This window comes from Phaethon lepturus, unplaced genomic scaffold (genome assembly GCF_000687285.1).
Source record: "Phaethon lepturus isolate BGI_N335 unplaced genomic scaffold, ASM68728v1 scaffold9461, whole genome shotgun sequence".
Classification (NCBI taxonomy): domain Eukaryota; kingdom Metazoa; phylum Chordata; class Aves; order Phaethontiformes; family Phaethontidae; genus Phaethon; species Phaethon lepturus.
Window position 1 is genome coordinate 16,500 of NW_010518487.1, and position 20,614 is coordinate 37,113.

Genomic DNA, 20,614 nt, shown 5'->3' on the forward strand with positions numbered 1-20,614 from the left:
ATTGATCTGTCTCTAACATCTGTCTCCTGAAGTTTATTCGGTGTAACTGTGTTGCTGGAAACATCTTTTTCTTTTGTCTGTGAGTTAGTGGAAATGTTTATTATGAAAATAACATTTAAAAACCCTTAACACTTGGAAACTAAATCACAGCTTCCTGTTGTTTTTTGTTGAAGCAACAGAGAATCTACATTCTCCATTGTCTACTAATCTACTCAGAGTAGGTATGAAGGATAGCCTTAAAGCTAAGTCTGATGTGTTTTCTGGAAGCTTTGTTTTTCCTTTTCTGCATTAAAGCAGTGATGAGACTATCTGTCTGAACTGAACAGAATTCTGAAAAGAAATACTTCTTTTTCAAACAGGGAGGTGTATACATTGTAAATAAAAAAACCCCCAAAACCGAAAAACCAAATGGGTGACAGTATTCTGGTAGACTACATGAGTTCTGCTGCTTTCTTACACTTGATGCTGAGTACTATTTTTTTTCTCTTTTAGGATGAATACTATCATTTATTAGCTGAGAAAATCTATAAGATACAAAAGGAGCTAGAAGAGAAACGGAGGTCTCGTCTACATAAACAAGGGATGTTGGGGAATCAGCCAGCCTTACAGACCGCAGGACCTCAGCCCCCTGGTATCCCACAGGTGGCTGCTGCCATGGGCCAGGCACAGCCTGTGAGGCCGCCCAGTAAGTACTTCTATAGGACGTACTTCTGCATTTCAGCTGTAGCTCTGCACAGTTTGTCTCCTCGGGCTCTCATGCTAATCTTGAGCCTGTATTTTAAATTGCTTTTTGCTGACCATTCTTCTGTTGTGTTACAGATGGGCCTATGTCCATGCCAACCGTGCCTATAAGTCGTATGCAGGTTTCTCAAGGTATCTATGTCTTTCTCTCTAATTGCAGTTTGTGGGTTCAAAATAATTGTATTGGGGGGAAAAGCTGATCTTCTGTTTTTCTCTTGGAATTGGGGCGGGGGGAAACTACTGGGTCTCCCTTTTTTCAGCATCAGTCTTGATTGTTGCTTTGTGGCAGGAGCTGTCTCAGTGCAGTCTTGTCTTAGGAACTGGCAATATGTACCCAGTCCTTTGCTAGCAATTGGGAAGTAATTCAGTCTTTTCAAAAAGAGGAGGGCGCAAGCAAGAACACTGTAGATAATCTCATTTAAAACACTGTAACAGTGGGGGGAGGAGGATGTTGGTATGTTTTCATCACTTAATTAGCCAAAAATACACCTGTAGCTGGAAACTTAGCATGTTAATCCTAGGATCTGTACAACTTATGATTTCCTTTCTTGGTAGCTTTTGTAGCTTGTTCATAGCACTGATGGCTTGCCATCACTGATTTAGGCTGCTGTGGGCTCATGGGTGGGGGGTTTTTCTGAAGAATACAAACCTGTGACTTTTAGGTGCTTCAACTTCCTCCAAAAAAGTGTCTCCAATTATTTTTATTTCTTAGAGTTAGTAGTAAGTTGAAACTTCTGTTAAAATGCCCGTAGAAGTTACATCCTTTTAGAATTCATTTCAATAGGAGAAAAAGTTGATAGCAAGTACAGCTCCATAATTATTTATTTACACCTTTATTTCTGTTAGACAAGTTTGGGTTTTTTTGGAGGGATTAAATGTTTCGTATAAAAAACCCACAACACCTGTTTAAGCATACTGCTAGCTTTTGTCCTGATTTGAGACTAGGAGTTGCCTTCATATATACAATATCTATTTTTATCATATTCAACCCTTTGAGTGAGGCCTGAATAAGACATTGCTGTATCAAAGCAAATGCCTGATTTTTAAGAAACCATCCCAAGGTATTATTTACAGATAGCATCCTGTCTTTGCAGATCATCCACACTCTTCATCTCTTGCGCTTCCCCTTCCCTCCCCCCCCCAAATTTATATTTCACCCTAACTGGTATTCTTCCAAATGCTACTTGCATCCTGATGTCTCTTAAGCCAAGTGATTTGAAGAAAGTTAAAAGAAAAAGTTGAAGTGTAGAGCAGTCAAACTTTAGTCATAATGAATGTTAATTTTATAGTAGAGTGTACATACATAAATTCTAATGACTTGTTCCTAATGAGTTGTTTTGGGGGTGCATTTGCAGGAATGAATCAGTTTAACCCCATGTCCATAGGGAATGTACAGATGCCACAAGCACCCATGGGACCCCGTGCAGCTTCTCCAATGAACCATCCTGTACAAATGAACAACATGGGCGCCGTTCCTGCGGTTCGTACTTCTTGTTACCAAGTTTTTTCTCAAAATTGGTTGACTACATTTAGCAGCGTTAATGCTATTCTGAAAAGGCCATGTCATAGAGTAGTACTGTAAATTGTAGGATAATTTCATGGAAACATAGAGAGTCTGTCAGGCTTTTATTGAGGCATTTGTTTTCCATATTTATGTGTTGTAAAACTAGCAACAACAAAAAGTTAGAGGTAGCTGCCAGAAATGCAATAATCTCCAACAGTCTGTGGAAGACCATGGTTCTTTCAGAAACTGCGACTTGCAGTACATACAGCTTCTTTATTCCTCCATGAAAACATGTTTTTATTCTTTAGAAAAACAAAAATATTTTCAGTTTCAGTGGTTAATCTCCATTATCTCTGAGAACAAAATGGAGTTTTAACACCTCTAGTAGAGTTTTGAATATCACCTGTTTAAAAATAACTTCCTCGTGGATACTGTGGAAGAAATGCTAAAGTTTTATGGATATGTCCATTTCCATTTGGTTTACTGAAGCCAGTTTTCCTTTTATTTTTTTTGTCCTATCTTTTGGTCCATTGCATTGAGGGTATTTTCCTTTGTCTTGCTACATAATCCTAAATGGTAATATCTTTAATTTGGGTATCAATTTTTAGATGGCAATGTCTCCTTCCCGAATGCCCCAGCCGCAGAACATGATGGGAGCTCATTCCAACAACATGATGGGTCAGGCTCCTACCCAGAACCAATTCCTGCCCCAGAATCAGTTTCCAGCATCCAGCGGGGCTATGAATGTGAACAATGTGGGCATGGGTCAATCAACAGCCCAGGCCGGGGTGGCACAGGTAAGATGTATTTTCTAATACTTGAGTTATTTACTCTTCAGTTATTTTATTCTAATATATTTATGTATGTTTGTTTATATTTATATATCCATGGTTTATTGTAGTCACCTCTGGGGGATCCTGGGTTACATCTGCCTTCTTCATAAGCTCTTACAGAACCTATTTACATATGCTAACGGGGGGCAACGCCCTGTAATTCCTGATCTAAATGCTAAAAATAATGCATGTTGATGATGTTTTGGGGGGGGAATATCAGAAGTTAGTTCATGGCACATGTATGAGCATATGCTTTTGTCTTTGTGTGGACCTTAGTAGCTAACTTTAAATCAAGAATACAATAAAGTTTGTTATAGCCTCTCTACTTCTGAAGACAAAATTGGTTTTTTTTCTGTTACAGTAGTAGTCAAGTGAAGTAGCAGCTGTGCTTATGCCAAAGTACATGCTTTTCCAGAGGGAGGGGCTTGTTTTTTAACTGAGACCAATTTAGGTTAGTTGGGACCTCCAAAGTTCTCTCGTCCAGCCCCATCCTCAAATGAGAGATGACTTAGATCAGGTTACAAAGGGCTCTGTCAAGTCAAGTTTGGAATATGTTCAGGATGGAGCATCTACAATTTCTTGTGAACCCTTTGTGGTGAACATTGTTATTCCTAATGCACTTAGTTCATTAAAACTGACTGTGTACAGGCAATATAGAAGTATGTTTTAAATTCGAAACCTCATCTGCGGGAAACTTGATTGATTTGGAGATGTAAGAGTAAGAGGTACATCTGAGGATAGAGTATTCTTTTTCATCACTAGTTATCTGATGCAATCTTTGGTAAAATACATAGTTTAACAGTCTGTGCACCTCCAGAATACTTCATTGCTGCTGCTCTGAAAAACAGAACAACAATTTTCTTAAGCATCTGGAGTAGTCTAAATAGAACTTAACAAAAAAACACAACTCAACCAACAAAAAACAACACCAAACCAAAAACCCCCACTCTTAAGTCTTGCACTGTGCAATGGGGCAGGCATTAAATGTGTTGAACTGTCTTCTAAAGCAGGGCTGCTCTAGAGTCCTGGCCTAAAATGTGTATTTGCCTGAAGCCATTTTGTATGAAAGTCTGACCTTTGCCCAGCTAATGGCATGATTTAGAGCTTGCCTTTGGGTTTCTCTGTTATTTGGAGACTGTGAGGATCCCCTGTGCCAGTAGAATTAATGTAAAAAGACATGCATGGCACATCTGGGTCTAGGAGGAAGATCTTTGACTAAGAGCTGATGAAAACGATCAGAAAAATCAGAGCATAGTCATTTGCAATAGCAGCATTTGTTTATCGCTGATCTCATGTTTAGACTTGCAGTATACTTTTAAAGAAGACTTCAGTGCTGTGAAGGATAGGTGTGATTCCCAGAGTTTTGGGGGTCACACATCTGTAAGAGAATCTCTCTCTCTCTCGCAGGGGCAGGTTCCCAGTGCTGCTCTTCCCAACTCCATGAACATGCTAGGACCGCAGAGTGGGCAGTTACCATGTCCACCAGTGACCCAGCCACCTCTACATCAGACTACACCTCCTGTGTCCACTGCCGCGGGGATGCCGCCTATTCAGCACCAAACGCCAACTGGAATGACTCCTCCTCAGCCAGCAGCACCCACTCAGCCATCGACACCGGTCTCCTCATCGGGACAAACACCAACACCAACACCGGGTTCTGTTCCAAACGCGACACAGACACAAAGCACACCTACAGGGCAGACTGCAGCACAGGCTCAAGTCACACCGCAACCTCAGACCCCAGTTCAACCCCAGTCTGTGCCGACCCCACAGCCCTCTCAGCAGCAGCCGACATCTGTGCAGGCACAGCCACCTGGCACTCCAGTAAGTACCACCCCGTTGCATTTTCCTTGTGTAGTGGCATTCCACAAGAGTTCTCCCTGTGTATAGCACCATGTTGTGAATGTGTAGAGCCCATAGTTGCCAATAGTAGTTTCTGCTTTAGACCAAAGGGTTCATTATAGAGGTGTATAAAAATGCGTGTTCAGATGTTCTCAGCATTGTTTGAAGGAGGGGGGCATATCAAATGACTTCAAACTGCCAAAATAAAAATGGCAGCAGTGTGCAGAAAGATGAGGCATAGCAGGCCTAATACCATATTTGGCCTTAATCAGAACTGGTCTTTTTTTATCATGAAACTTGCATATATTTTTTCTTTTAAGCTTTAGTCAGGATGAATGCACATGTCAAGGAATGTACAGTGTTTTACTGGGCAGGTGTTTTCTCTGTAAAAGAAGCCTCTTTGGGGCAGAATTCTTCCTTGGCTTCTCCTCTGTAAAGCAGAGTTATTAACTGTGTTATATCGAAACTTGGCTACAGTGAGCTCCTGTATCCATGTTCTGCACTGTTTTAGAATATCATCTCATGTCTCTTTTGTGCTGTTCATTTTTAGTAAAGGAAAATATTTCTATATATGCAGTGTCTTTCTTTTGTACTGTTTTTACAACAGCTATCCCAGGCAGCAGCTAGTATTGATAACAGGGTCCCCACCCCTGCCTCAGTTGCTAGTGCTGATACGAATTCCCAGCAACTAGGACCAGATGCACCAATGCTAGAAAGCAAATCAGAAGTTAAAACTGAAGAAACTGAGCCAGAGACTAGTGAGACACAAGTGGAAGCTAAGACTGAGGTAAATGAGATTCTATACAGCTTAACTGAAAGCAGTGATAGATATAAAAGCACTTAATGATGTGTCTGAATTGGTGAGCTAAGGGGCGAGAGGAGGGTAGTTACTGGAAAGTAACTGTCCTAAGGAAAGCCATGGATGGAGAGTGCTTTGACAATCTCAAACGAGCGTTTTGATGACTCAGGTTTGGGTCATAGATGTAATAGTACACCTCGTTGCATCCTTTCTTAAGGTGGAGGAGGATTTACAAGGATCTTCACAAACAAAGGAGGAAACAGATGGAACAGAACTGAAACAAGAACCAATGGAAATAGAAGAAAAGAAGCCTGAAATAAAAGTAGATGCTAAGGAGGAAGAGGAGAGCGGCACTAATGGAACCACTTCACAGTCCACATCGCCATCTCAGCCCCGCAAAAAAAGTATGTGTATGAAAACTGAGTTTTTCTTGTGTACTTTATTTTACTAGCATTTGTTTTCCATGATTTCAGTTGCCACTGGGAGGTCCGTTTTGTACATGTGCTCCAGCACGTGGAGCTTTAGGAGATCCGTACTCTGTGTAATTTATTTGAAAGTAGCATTCCTTTAATGTTCGATGAATCACAGGTGAGAAAAGCACATCATTGTGGTGTTGATACCAGCAGTCTTCTCACAGCTTCCAGTTTCTGCCCAGAAAGGACCAAAGCAGTAAGGCAGTGATTGCTGGAGAAATTATGTACATAAATCTCTCCCTGCACATCTTGGCTCTTTCGAGGGACCTTAGTGTAGATAGCGTGCTCTCAATGCCCGAGAATATCCATTGCTTTGCTTTTCTGGTGCACACACCGCCTTCACTTTGAGAATCAGACACTTGAACTCTTCTCCTGAATCGGTGCTCCTCCAAGGCTGGTCTGCTGCAATAACCTTAAACTTTGAAGTCCTGTGTAGTTTTCACTGTAGTGTTAATTTGAAAGCTTTCTTCTCAGAAATAGTTGTCAGTGTTCTCTTAAATTCATCTACGGTGTTAGCGTAGATTTAGGTGTGACTGTATCGATATACTGTATATTTTTCCAAAAGGAAACTTAGTGGCATTACAGATCTTGAATGAACTTACATAAATGATTGCATGCCTTGGGTTAGTAAGAAATAAATTAGTAAGATTCTTAAAGAAAACAAGCAAGAATAAATTACTCTATTTGTAGTACAGGCTTTGTGGGACCCTGCAAGATAAGCTTCTGGACTCAAAACTTTAGCTGTTTAGAGACCTCTGTCTCTTAGCATCCTGATTTTTGGAGATGATGCTTTCTGCAGTTAGTTTTTAGGTTTTGACCAAAGGTAAGCTCTCAACATGCTGCAAGTGTCAAAAAAGGGAAAGTGATGACCCATTTCATTACTTTTCTTCTTCTTCCCTTGCAAAGGAAACTGCATGTAACTGCATTAGGAGACGTTATGGGTGCATGCTTACCAGAATGTGATCAAGAAATCGTAAAGTTTTAAAGTGTGTGCAGCTTGAATATTGATCTCTTGTATATGCCTTGGGTTGCATTTAATTACTAAACATAATCTTTTTGTAATAAAATGCTATGAAACATGTTTTCCTGTAGACTGTATTTGCAGTTTGTAGCACAGTGGGCCAGGCAAATGAGAGTGCACTGCAGAACTAACTGGCAGAGCCTATTTCGAACAAAATATAACACAGGGAGTGGAAAGCTTATTAGAATTTATAAACCAATTATATTCCCAGTGGAAAGAATTATTGCTGCTTGTTAGGAGTGCACTTGGAAGTAAATCGAGGCAAGTGGTTGAAAGAGGAAGGTTCTTGCAGAATTAGTCCGTGGAAGAGCTGCACTGTTGTTCTTCTGATTCAGTCTGGGTTACTACCCATTTCCAGTTCCTCATTTGGTAACACATGTGCAGCATGGGCAGGTACAACAGCATATACAATTTTAAATTGTGAGATTTTCTCAGAAAGTAGTTTATCCAACTTTAATAGAGAGTTTGTATTAAAATGCTAAATAAACCAAGAGGCATTCGAGAGCAAATACTGTGAAGTGTGCTTAAGCGTTATATGATATTTTAAAAATACTTATGAGACTCATCTGGAGTTTTTCATGGGTTACAAAAGTATTGGAAACTCTTCTTCCTTCCCATGCGGCCAGATTCCTGAGGTGTGCCCCACAGTAACCTGGGACGTAGCAGATACGTGCTGCCACTGCTGAGGCTCACAGTTGGAAGCGTCATGGAGTGTGTGCTATAAGATAACTTAGTAAGCTGTTGCCTGATACTTTAATGTTTGAAAAAAAAATTAATCTGGACCCTAAAGGAGTGTTTTTCTGAGTACAAATGGCTTATATTGTGGAGTTGGAATCTCATCTGTTTGTACCACCCATCCAGGTGTAGTGAACACCGTCGGCCTGGCTGTGCTCACCTCCTGTAACTAGACTGTAACATGGCTTAAGTGACATGGAATACTGTATGGGCTAGAGAACAGCCCAAGAGAATACTGCTGAGATTTGCAGACACCCCTTCAGCAGCCTTTTCTTCCTCATCAAGGGTTTGCCTTCATAAATGGGGACAACCAAACCCTTCCAAATTCAGGGTTTGGTTTGTGTTGGTTCTCTTTCTTTTTGCTGCAAATCTAATGTAAGCAAGAAGGGAAGGGCTCTGGTTCCTTGCCTCTTCCCCTGCAGTCTTCTCAAAAGAAATGGTGTACTATTCATTTGAGTAGCTCCTGTCTCCTCGTTGTAGATGGCTGCCTTAGTTTGATGACCTTCACGATTAGTTTTGCTCGTTTCTTCCCTTCTTTATAAGATATAATAATGCAAAACCTGCAAGGGCTTCGGCGGGCATGGGGGATTGGTTCAGGTGTATTGTCCTTATTATTTTGAAGATGTCTTCATCTTCCTTTACAAATTTTCTCCTTAGTAATCCTAAGCAAGATTTCCTCTGTTTGAAAGGAATAAAAATTTAAAAAGGTAAAAAAGGTAGCATTATACTCTTCTCTGGCAGATAATACGTCATCATGATTCAGGCAAAGATCCCATTTTCTTTTTACCACCCACACATCCAAGACAAAATGGGATAACTGGATGCCAGCTCCTTACAAAGATCTTCTAGCTACCAGAGGAGAACTGAGAGCATTTAATTGTGGAAAAGGGGGAGAGGGGAGAACAGAAATTTTCTTGCAAAATCTGAGTATAGGGAGATCCTATGATCAAATGTTCTGTTATTAGTCATATTCCTTAGAGGCGGAGCAGCTTTTTTTACTGCTAAAAATGAAGGCAACTTTTCTTTACATTTTTTGGTGAAGTCATAAATCAAAATAACTGGATTTTGATTTTTATTTTTTCAAACTTCAAAATGGAAGTAGGGTGTAAACTTTATTAGCAGAGATAATTAGGCTTTAAGGAACTTGGCAAAAGTGGTGCTGAATCTCATGGTTTGGGTTTAAATTAAGATTGGATTTATTTTCAAAGATACTGTAGCTTAGTTGTATGTTGGTACAGGGAAAATTCCAAAAGCAATGTCAAGCAGGTGGCCAGAATAGGTTATTAAAAGGTGCTTTTTGACCTTTAAATTTCATTAAATGAAATAATTCAGATTATCAGGTTATGATCTACCTGAGCCAGAGCAAGATGGTTCCAGAAGCAATAAATAATACTTTTTCTCATGAATGGAATATAATATTTCCTTCTGTTCTCGAGAATTCCATAATATAATTTGGTAGTTGTTTATAAAACTTTGAGAGTATATGGTAGAGTTCCTTTCATAGAAAGGTGCCTGCATATATGGTATCAATAAATATGGAAGAGAATTGCCATTTTATTGGGACTGAGATGGTGGCAACAGACAAAATGATCATTAAGTTGCATTTATTCTTGTAACAGCAAGTGTAGGCCTCCTTGTCTCCTCTTGTTTTTAACGTGGGACATCTAAGTTCAGTAGTAGCAGCGTGAGATCTTGATGTACCTGTAAGGCAAGCCCTTGCAGAAACCCTTCTGGCAACTTGCTTAGTCCCTTGCCATGATTTTGGTGACTTGGGTGGTATTTTGCCTATTGTGTACATGAGCACCAGTTCTCTCTCCAGTTTGAGGCAGTGCAGTCGAATTTTCATTCTGACTAACAATTTCCAGGAGCTGTAGCATCTACAAGTGGCTAAAAAAATTGAGAACTTAATGCTTAAAAAATGTTTTGAGTACTGTCAACTCAATTTTTTGTCTTGCTTTATTTTTGTGTGTAATTTCGGTGAGCGTAGTTGAGGCGAAAAGACTTCCCTTCAGAAACATCACCCAAATAAAAAAGGAAGTGTGTGGGGAGGGAACCCAGACTTTTTAAAAATCATATGTTTTTTAATTAGAAGTCCCAAAAAGCAATTTATATCTTACCAAAATGCCATTTGAGTGACAAAAGCAATGATCAGCCTCAAAGGGGTTATTGTAGGTAGCCCTATTGATTTAAGTGCTTTCAACAGAACTCCTAATTGCTCCCTTTTATTGGTATCATTCTTGTTTCAGACAGGTAGATAAATATTAGATGCCATCTTGCTTTCCTTAGTTGTCTTTTTTCCTCAATAACAAGCATTCTTCCCTATTTAAAGACTCTGTTCCTAAGGAAATAAATGTAATTATACTGCTGAGATGTTCAAAGAGCTCTCCAAGTTATCATTATTTTTCAGAAAAAGCATTGCCTTTCTTGTCCTTGTTACCCACTATTGAAAGAAACATGGCTGTTGCCATGCCACTGTTGCCAAGTGGTTGTAATGATGCATATAAATCTGGAAGTATTAACACTTTCAAAATCAATTAACAGTCCATTAGGCCAGGACTGTTTGTATACTATGGCCAGAAAATTCCTGTGCCAGCTCTCAAGACATCTGGTTACTCTCTGTAGAGCCGGCTCTTCGGTCCTGTCCACTACGGTGTATTTTTGCTAGAAGGATCTTGGCTTGGAAATAGCAAACGGCGTTAGAAGGGAGGGAGAGGAAAATACGCTTATTCTCATCTCTGAAGAGCTAAGGTTCATCCATGTTGAAGCAATTGAATTAACTTGGTTCTGGATAAGATTGGGGGTGTTTTTATGCTCTAGAATATGTATCATGGGCTACAGTTTTTCTCTCCTTATTCTGGGAATGTCACCTACTATGATTTGAGTAAACGTAAAGGCTGTGCAGCAGCCTCTTGATGGTAAGTTTTTTGCCTCTGATCAGCTATGCAGATCAGGAAATCTCTCAAGATTTTTATGTTAACGTAGGTTGGGTTTGGTTTGGTTTTAGTTTGTTCTTTTTTAGGGATGTCAAGAGGTTAGGAAACCTAGAAGCAAATTTTCTAATCTTTCTGGCTTTCATTTACAGTTTTCAAACCTGAGGAGCTGCGCCAGGCTCTCATGCCTACCCTTGAAGCTTTGTACCGCCAGGACCCAGAGTCTCTACCTTTCAGACAGCCTGTGGATCCCCAACTTTTAGGGATTCCGGTGAGTTGGCGTTAAAAAAAATATAATTTTTTTTTGTGTTTTGTCTTTGCTCCTATAAAAATTTTGTGTTTTCTGTTAAACATATTGTGAACTTTTGACATCTTAAAAATAAAGGGGTTTGTGTGTGTTTGAAGGACTACTTCGACATTGTGAAGAATCCTATGGATCTTTCAACCATTAAACGTAAATTGGATACTGGGCAGTACCAGGAACCCTGGCAGTATGTGGATGATGTTTGGCTAATGTTTAACAATGCCTGGCTGTACAATCGCAAGACTTCCAGGGTCTATAAGTTTTGCACTAAACTCGCGGAGGTGTTTGAACAAGAAATCGATCCCGTTATGCAATCACTTGGCTACTGTTGTGGGCGCAAGGTATGTATTCCAGGGATGGAGTTGTATTCTTTCAAAGAGCTCAGCTTGATTAATCAGATAAAACATCAGCTTTGCATACTCTTCTTAAAAAATTGAATTATTGAATGAAAGAGTTGCTAAAAGTTTGGCTTTATTGTAAACGGGCTAAGAGCTGAAGGAGGTAGATAGCATCCTTCTTGCTGCTATGCTATTATTGTTGCATTTTTCTCCCTCAGAGAACACTGTTTTTGGTCATAAGCAATATTAAAATGCTCTGCTTGTTTCCCAAGTCCATTGCAATAAAGTAAGCCATTAGAGGGTCAGCTCTTTAGTTAATAACTAATTAAATTAAGAGAGCTGTGCTAATATATTTACAATAGCTTGGGAAAATGTGATAAACATGACAATGTATTATGATATTCATAAGCGTCAGGTTTGCCTACTAAATACTTGGTTAGCATAAGATTACATTTAAGATTACATTTTAAAGCTTCTTTTCTCACCGTTGTTTTGCAGTATGAGTTCTCTCCGCAGACCTTGTGCTGCTACGGCAAGCAGTTGTGTACTATTCCTCGTGATGCTGCCTACTACAGTTACCAGAATAGGTAAGTCCCTGACTTTGGTTTTGTTTTTTTTTTTTCCTTATTCAGGAAGTGAGATCCTTTGAGTTCTCTGCATGTATGCAGGAGGCAGATTATTAACTTTTTCTTCCCGTTGTCAGCCAAGTCAGGAGAAAGTTATTTTTACATCTTTGCATGCTGTCCTTCTGCAGGTGACCCTTTAGTTTCCTGTGCTGCAGCTTGATACATACTGTGCTTAAGTGCTTGCTGTTAGGTAGGCTACACCACTTAAGTGGAAGTGAAGTTGTCCATGTTTTCCACAAAATGAGTAGCAGGTAGAAGGGCAGAACTGCAAAAAGGCACTGAGAAATCATGTTCTGGGAGAATTGTAAAAACATGCAGGTTTGTTTTCAAATTAGTGTCAGAATTTGAAAAGTAAAGGATACAGTGATTGCAAGACTTGCTTTCTCTCTTCTTATTAGTACTTAATTCTATTCAAGTTAGCTTTGAATTAGCATTGAAAACTACACATACTCCATGAGAAGCTATGAAAACAATAGTTTCTATTATTTTTTAATTAATATTAGGACTTGGTGTTTGTATGATTATTAAACAATTGTTATAGTAATAATTTTCCATTTAATGCTTAAATCTACAATGCTGTAATAACAAAACAAACTTGTCTTTGTTCTTGGTTTCTTAGATTCCACCCCCGTCCCCCCCAAAAAATAAGAAAAATTGCAGAACATAAATGAGCTAAGGCACAAACTTCCTTTTCCCTGTTTAAAACGAAGTTATGAATTGCTTTCAAGAGGCTTGGCAGTCTCTAAATCTTGCCAGCTTTGAAGTGTGCAGCGGGCTGTGGTCTAACTGAAGTTACGGAACGAATTCAGACAGTCGGTGCTTGCATTTAGTCTCTCTTAGGGTGATCCCTACATCGCCAAACATGCTGTAAGATGACGCAAGACTGTTGCATACCACCTAGCTGAAGCAGCATGGTGTGGGAAATGAAAACGTGTCTTACATTTTGTGTTGGGTATTAGGTGGCCTTTGTGAGGCAGATAGCATTGATGTGGAGGAATGTAAATTCACGAGCTCTCATAAAAGGCTTTATACAGCCACCATGAACTCTGAAAAAAGTCAGTCTGAAGAGAAATAAAGCAATTAAAATGCATTTAAATGGATGGTACTTCAGTACTGGAAGCGGGGAAGAAATAACCCTTAAATACCAACTCTGTGTGATAGAATTTCAAATACTTTACATGTTATGCATCCAGGTAGTACTGTATTTGAAAAGAATAGCAACTTCAAAAATAATTGAAGAAGGGGTAATTTTTCTTTCACTTACACCTTTCCTATTTAAGTTAGTATTGAATCATTTGGATTACTCGGTGGAAGGCAATGTTGGTTGCTAGCAAGAAGTACAGGGTTTGATGGGGCAGTAGGTTCGTCTGGACTCGGTGATGCAGTATTTCAATTTCCTACCTATTACAAATGTGATAGTCCATTTACACTGAGTTTAGACAAAAAAGGTAGTAATAAAAGGAAGGTGACTTGTCGAAGTGTTAGTAGGCCAGTAGCAGAACAGAATTAGGCGTAGATTTCTGTTCATCCAGATGTCTTGAGAAAGGGTCAGGGCTTTGGGATTTGGAGTGGCTTTTGTTGGGGGGCAGGGGGGGCGTGGTATTTGAGGTTTTCTCTTTCAGGCCAACTAAGTCAAGCGATGAATTGTTTTTTGGGGTTGGATTTTTTAACATATATTTCTGAAGATCAATCACCATATTTTTAAGTGTGTATTTGAACTATCGGATCATAGAAAGCTCTTACTCATCAGCTGCTTTGCTCTAAAACAGTCAAATTGAGCTGTTTCCTTTGACAGTGATCTTCAAATCTTATATTTTTCTTAACCATGGAAGTTAGTGAAAAACAGTTTCTGTGGTTCCAGCACGTCTTTAACTGGTCAAATGTTCTTGTCATTTTCCGTTTACGGAACGAACAAAATTGGATGTACGTCTGGCGTATGGCATAACTACATTACAACTAAGAATATTTAGGCACCATTGGATAAATGAATTCTGGCACTACAGTTCAATGATTAAAAGTTAATTATCTGGTATAGAACTGTTTGGCTTCCATAATAAGGCAGAAGTTTAGGTTAAAGTAACTGTTTGGAAAATATACTTCATGTGTGAATATCCATTTGAGTAAACTGATTGGTATTTCATATCAGTACTAGCATCCAGTTACTAATTTAGAATTTCCTTTGAATGCACTTAATTACAGTTGGAAATTCTCTGGTAAGGCAGAGATTGAGCATTTTCTGGACTTTGGTATTGAGCCATCATGTTACTCTTTGATAAATGGGAATCAGTCACCTGAACAGTCTGCATTTGAAAAGCTTTTCATTTTTGATGTGTTGCAATAAGTACATTCTTTGGATTTTTTATGACTGTTAAAATGAGAGTATTGCATGCTTTCTATGGGTTTTATTGAATTATTTGTAGTGACACGCAAAGTCAATGAATTACAAGCAAGTCTTTGTTTCTGAGGGTCCATACTCACAATAAGTTCCAGCTATTGTTTCACCTTGGTTATTTTACGGACAAATGTTCATGATCTTCAGGTGATTCATTTTCACTGTATTTCAACTTTTATTTCCTCATTTTAATACCATGGACTAAAGCTTGACTCTTGTTAGCGTTAGGCTTTGGTTTTGCAGCATGTGGGATCCTGTGCTCCCCTTCAGATCTGCAGATCGCTGGAGCATGCGCTTAACACGCTGCCGAACCGAAACTCTCATCCCTGCGAGACTGAGCTTCTCGCAGGCACAGCCTGAACAGCTGCTGAAATACCAGGGCTGGTGGAGCTAGTTAAGATTTCTGTGATGTGACTTAAATCCAGTATCGAAGGCAGCCTCGTTGCTCAGTTTCATGAGTGTTTTGAAAGCACATAGATAATTCTGAAAATGGATCAGAATTAACCTTTTCTGGGATTGTTTGAATGTAGCAAAGTATTAAAAGGACTCTTGACGATGGATTTTTCTGGCTACGCACTCCTGTGTTTGGGTCCTCCTGTGTTTCAGTCCTTCCCAGTCTGACTCTTAAAATGAGCAACCTTGTTAGTAAGGTAAATGATGAGTGGGGTTTTTTTAAATTTAAGAAAAATTTAAAGAAGCAAATTATAGAAGAAAAGGACATGGGCAGTGTGTGAAAAGATAAAATTCTGAACCTGTTATGTTTGAGGTTTTTTTACGAAAATTATTAGATGATACTGTAGCAGTTTAGGGGTATAGGGTGAGGGGCAAGTGAAGTCAGTGTAAATGGCACGTGCAGTGTCAGAATCCACTCCTGAAATTTTCTTGTAATACTGCCTTGTAATAACCATAATATATTTATCATTCCTAATGATTACAAATTAATAGAATACTTTTTTTTTTTTCTCCTGGCCTTGTTGTGTTGCATTATCAGCTCCAAAAGCCTTGTGTTTCCTTGGGAGGGTGATGTGCTTAATCCTAGCTGAGCTGCCCCAGGAGAAGAGAAGTCACTTGCAGTTTAACTTGTGGTAGGCTGGCAAGCAGCCCTCTGGGCAGGGAGCATGGCATTTTAGCTCACGTGGTTGCTGTCGAAGTTGCAGCTGCCCTGCTGGTAAGATGATTACGTGGATATGTCAGTATGGGCGATATTAGCTAGAATAAAATACACCTTTTTCCTCTTCGTGTCAATCTCACAGTAGAGGGGAGTATTCAGCGTGCTGCTGCATTTAAGTGGTTGTTGGCTAGCAGAGTAGCTCTTGAAGCTTGAGCCAGCTGGCAGAGTTTGCAGAAGTTTTCAGGCTCTTGTAAATTATGCTATGGTAACGTGGACCTGACTGCAGCCTGGGGAGGACACAGATTGCTCTGCAGAACGTCTTTCCCCGATTCATTGGGTGCTGCTGAAGGACTCGCTCCCACTTGCGCTGCGTTTCACAAGCCTTTAGAAAACGTGTAGGGGTGACGTGATGGCCAGTGTGTGTCGCAGGAGGGAGTTCTGATCCACGCGTTTCAATAAGTGCCTATAAATGGCTTTTGTTGTCTCCAGGAGAGCACAGCCTTGGCGATCTGTCACCTGGATTACCGTAGTTTAGGTGTACGAGTATGTGTTTGAAAGGGCAAGCTGCCATGTTTATTAATCTCCATCCCTTAAGTTGTTGGTTCATTGTGACACTGAGTCTTGTTTGATGCCTTTTATACTTACCATTCTTAAAGTTCTAGTGTTTGAGTACTAAAACTGCGTTTTACTGTGCTGCCATTGCTGCTTATACTCTCTCACTCTTGATCCTCCATAAAGCTCCTTTATTTTGATGATCCTTTGTGGCCCTTCCTGCATTTTACAGCTGTGGCCTCTCTTTGTTACCTTTGTTCATGTGTGAATTCATATCCTTTCCAAACATGTAGCCTCTTTTTTCTTTTTTTTTTTTTTAATGACCCTGACAACTTTGGTTCCAGTTCATCTGAAACAAAAAACCCACCCAAAAAAAAAAAAAAAATCTGTGTAACTTAGATCTTATTTTTTTTCAAATGCAGATTGTATTTTTGTAGAGTTGTAGTCCAATTTACTCAGCTTGGTTTGTAAAACTGCAGTATTGGTTTTGCTGAGTATAACTTGGATTGGCTCTTGGTCTGGTGACCAAAAATTGTACCTAGCCTCACATTCAATTTGTAAAGCTTAATTCCACATCTTTAATATACCTGATAAATATATTGTATGTATGTACAATATTTAATGTTGTTCACATATATACATATATTGTACTTATATAGATAAATGGCTGGAAACTCTGACCCATAATTGCATTTCTGTTAAATGTTTGTCTAGAGTATGGATTTGGTTTCATTTATATTAATTAATATTAGCTGAGCAATTGGTCACATTTAATCTTACAGTCAAGTAACTTTGGAATTTAATATTTTTATAGATTTTTTTTTTTCAGTACCAAGTGTTTCTGCTTTTACAGTTTTTACTGACGATCAGTAAATGCTTTGAGCATATTTTCTAATTTCTTAAATCTGCAATAAATGCGGTCTTAAAGCTTTTTGACAGGCTGTCTTTTTTTAACCAAAGGAAACTCAATCAGTCGAAAGCCTGGAATCAAAGAGCATTTTTTCCTAAGTAATGAAAATCAAATCCAAATTCTTAAATTTGAAGTCTATACAAATGTAGCACTTGGTAGCTACTTCATTAATCCCCCCCAAATTTTGAATTTGACACCTGACGACTTGTTAGTAATGTATAAAATGAGACCGAATGCTAATCTGTGCTTTGCCTTGGCTTTCTGCTCTGTGTTGTCTTGGTGTTTGCGTCTTACCTCTTACGTCTGTGCTGTTTGTTCCCTCCCCTGTTCTCTAATCCTGCCCTCCCTTCCCCTCTGTTCCTCCTCATTGTCCACACTGACCCATGAATCAACCAACAACGCCCCCCCTTTCGTCGTGGTGATCTGCCCTGCTCTGGTTGGTGGCTCCGTGCTTGGGTGGCTGTATGTTGTGCTGGACCAGTTCACCCAAATACGGCCTTCTTGCTGACAGGTATCACTTCTGTGAGAAGTGTTTCACTGAAATCCAGGGGGAGAATGTCACCCTGGGTGATGACCCTTCCCAGCCTCAAACGTAAGTCGCTTTTTTTCTTCTGCATGCCGCCTTTTTAAATAGGAGGGGTGATGCGTAGTCCTGATTTGACAGCAAAAACCTGTGGCCGGTGGTGGTGTTCATGGGGAAATGCCTACTTTCTTACTAATAGGAGATTTTTTACAGTAAAAGATGATTAACAGTTGTGATTGTGTTGGGTCTGTTGGTCTGCCCAACAATGTCACTTGTGTGCGGTTGCGCTACTCAAGAGCTGCCCGTAGACTGGTTGCAGCGGGTGGCAGACACTAGATAACATGCTTGGAGGAGAGGAGAATGGAAGCTGTGTCAATAAATGTCGCTAATCCGTTATCTTTTTCAAATTAAAGACACTGGCTAATCCTTATGTCTCACCTTTTGAAGCACAGCTTTTGTTCATGAAACCAGCGGCTTGTCTTTAACCTGGCCAGAAAGTAAGATGCCCTAAGATTTATGAGGAATACAAGCTGGTGGCCGCTTTACTGGTGAAAGCCTCCCTTGTTCTTTAGATTTTTAAATTTATATGTTTACTTGGGTACCTCTTACTTTGTTTTTAATTTACACAGAAAGAGAAATGGGAAAAATATTTTCTGTAGCTTAAGATCAACTGAATTGCTTTCTCTGAATAGAAAATAAGTACTTATATGCTTTCTTCAGACTTGAGGTTTGCTCATTTGCTGCAATTCAGAAAAAACGTGATAATTGTCTTGGCCTCTGATATAAAGGTGCTACTGAGTTTTCATATTAACTCTTTGTCTCTAGAACCATCTCTAAGGATCAGTTTGAAAAGAAGAAAAATGACACACTAGATCCAGAGCCGTAAGTACCAGGCTGTTGTTTTTATTAAGATGATCTCTTCACTTTCACTTGTCCTTTAGCCAGCACTTAAGAAATTAGGCAGCGAATAAAGTCTTCCTTTTCCTCCTCGTCTCTGCCCAAACAGGCTGCAGAATCTTTCTCCAGAGTTCATAGCACAAAGTAAGAACTTGATGTCTGACATTGATATCCAAGGGGAAAATGTGAGCCTGTTTTCATGGCAGTTTCTAGTTCTGTTTATTTGGGTAATTTCTAAGGCGTGTTCTGCAAGGCAGTGGCTGAAAATGGCCCTCTGTCATGCAGAGCCTTTCACACCAAGCCCTGGGTACCTGTTGGGATGTACATGGGAGTTCTGCTTTCTCCTCTTCTGGTTTAGCTAGGCTTCTAAAAGAGGTTTTTCTCTTCACCTGAGTGCTTAGCCCCATCCTCCTTCCTTGTGTTTATTACGCTCAGGAAGTTCAGTATAAGCCAAGTTGAACACTTCTTTAGTAGCACTGTACTACTTTTCAGCTAGTTAAGGACAGTAGGAAAGTAGATTTTATGTCACTACTGCTTTGTTCTGTCAGTTTGATACACAATACATTTTAATTCCTTTTCTCATCTTTCTAAATACTAAATAGCGCTCCTCTCCTAGACCTTTAAAGGGGGACTGAGATATACCCCAGTGCATTTGGCTTCATAACCAGTGTTGCAGTCTTGACTGAGAAAACTTCTAATCGTTTTCCCGTCCAAAAAAAGAATTTTGATATATTGTTTTGAAAAAAAAAAAAAAAAAAAGACTACAGCAGACCCATGCAGGCGGAAACAAGTTAATACATGATTTCTTGGCACAGTGATTCATGAATGACTAGTTTTTACATTTACAGTAAGTTGAGCAACCATTTAGTCAGATTGTGGTTGTTGCAACAATTGAAAATTAAATCTGTGGAGGTATTGTTGAGCACAGTTCTTTGAAGCTGGGAAAACTCAGAACTCTGCTTAGAAAATGATCCAGAAAAAGTTGTGCGTGAAAGCCCTTTTCACATTTTTAGACTAGTACATTTTACTATGTCTATAGATAGATAGATATCTTATTTGCACGAGATTGATAGACGTATATCAGAAGCTATTCTAATTAGTATTTTTTTAAACCGACATATAAATTGGGCCTGCTGAAGTTGATTCAGTTCTTAGCAGAGGGTTGGAAAGTCCTTCTTTCTTGCTGAATTCTGGAAAATTACGTGCCTAACCACAAAAGTGATTGGCTACTCTTTTTTCTTCTCAGGTTTGTTGACTGCAAAGAGTGTGGTCGGAAGATGCACCAGATTTGTGTATTACATTATGATATTATTTGGCCTTCAGGGTAAGATGTTTGTTAGTTTTTTACCCCTTGTACAATAAGACCAATGTAGGTTATATAATTAAGACTTTCTGCCTTTGCTCTTCAATATGCAGCCACTGCCTTTTAAGAACTGAGTACAAAAGGACAAAGCATTTCTAAATAAAATACTTTTTTTTTGGTGTTTGAGGTCTCATTTCAGTATATTCAGATGAAAATGTGCATGAAACCAACTTGTTCATATATGCAGATTTCTGTGGTTTCTTTCTAACTACTAAACAATGGAAGCTGGTTGGAGGTAAGTTTGTATACTATACAACACAAATGCACGTGTAACTGCTTGGCAGAATTAAACCAGATTATAAAGGCTTTAAGTCCCTCAGAAATGGAGATATACAAGCTGTTCAAATCCAGAGAAAAGTATATTGTACTCTGACATTTAAATTATGGGTTCAGACATTGGGTTTAAGCTAGCCAGTAATGGGTTTATGCTAAGTTTTTGGTGATTTTTTTTTTTCTCAATAGGTTTGTCTGTGATAATTGTCTGAAGAAAACTGGTAGAACACGCAAAGAAAACAAATTCAGTGCTAAAAGTGAGTTTGATGTTTCTGTTTTTATCTTCAACTTTCATCTTTTCTCTGTCACCCCTAATAGCTCTTTGATTGAAACTTTCTGTTGTCATGAGAGACAGTACAGGAACATTTGCAGAATGGGGAGTAGTGTAGCGCAAGGCTTTAGTAGCTGGCAGAATTTTAATCAACATTTTAAAGACCTACCTACTCT

General features: G+C 39.3%; 1 protein-coding gene across 1 annotated transcript in view; it reads left to right on the forward strand.

Moving 5' to 3' along the window:
* CREBBP (CREB binding protein) overlaps positions 1-20,614 on the forward strand; it is a 49,551-nt gene that overhangs the window by 12,674 nt on the left and 16,263 nt on the right. The window contains exons 7-20 of the mRNA XM_010296748.1: positions 493-685; positions 820-873; positions 2,097-2,221; positions 2,854-3,042; positions 4,486-4,902; positions 5,528-5,707; positions 5,937-6,123; positions 11,031-11,149; positions 11,284-11,523; positions 12,019-12,107; positions 17,623-17,703; positions 18,460-18,516; positions 19,778-19,855; positions 20,357-20,424. Of these exons, the coding sequence (XP_010295050.1) occupies positions 493-685; positions 820-873; positions 2,097-2,221; positions 2,854-3,042; positions 4,486-4,902; positions 5,528-5,707; positions 5,937-6,123; positions 11,031-11,149; positions 11,284-11,523; positions 12,019-12,107; positions 17,623-17,703; positions 18,460-18,516; positions 19,778-19,855; positions 20,357-20,424 (2,077 nt within the window). The remainder of the gene's footprint in view (positions 1-492; positions 686-819; positions 874-2,096; positions 2,222-2,853; positions 3,043-4,485; positions 4,903-5,527; positions 5,708-5,936; positions 6,124-11,030; positions 11,150-11,283; positions 11,524-12,018; positions 12,108-17,622; positions 17,704-18,459; positions 18,517-19,777; positions 19,856-20,356; positions 20,425-20,614) is intronic.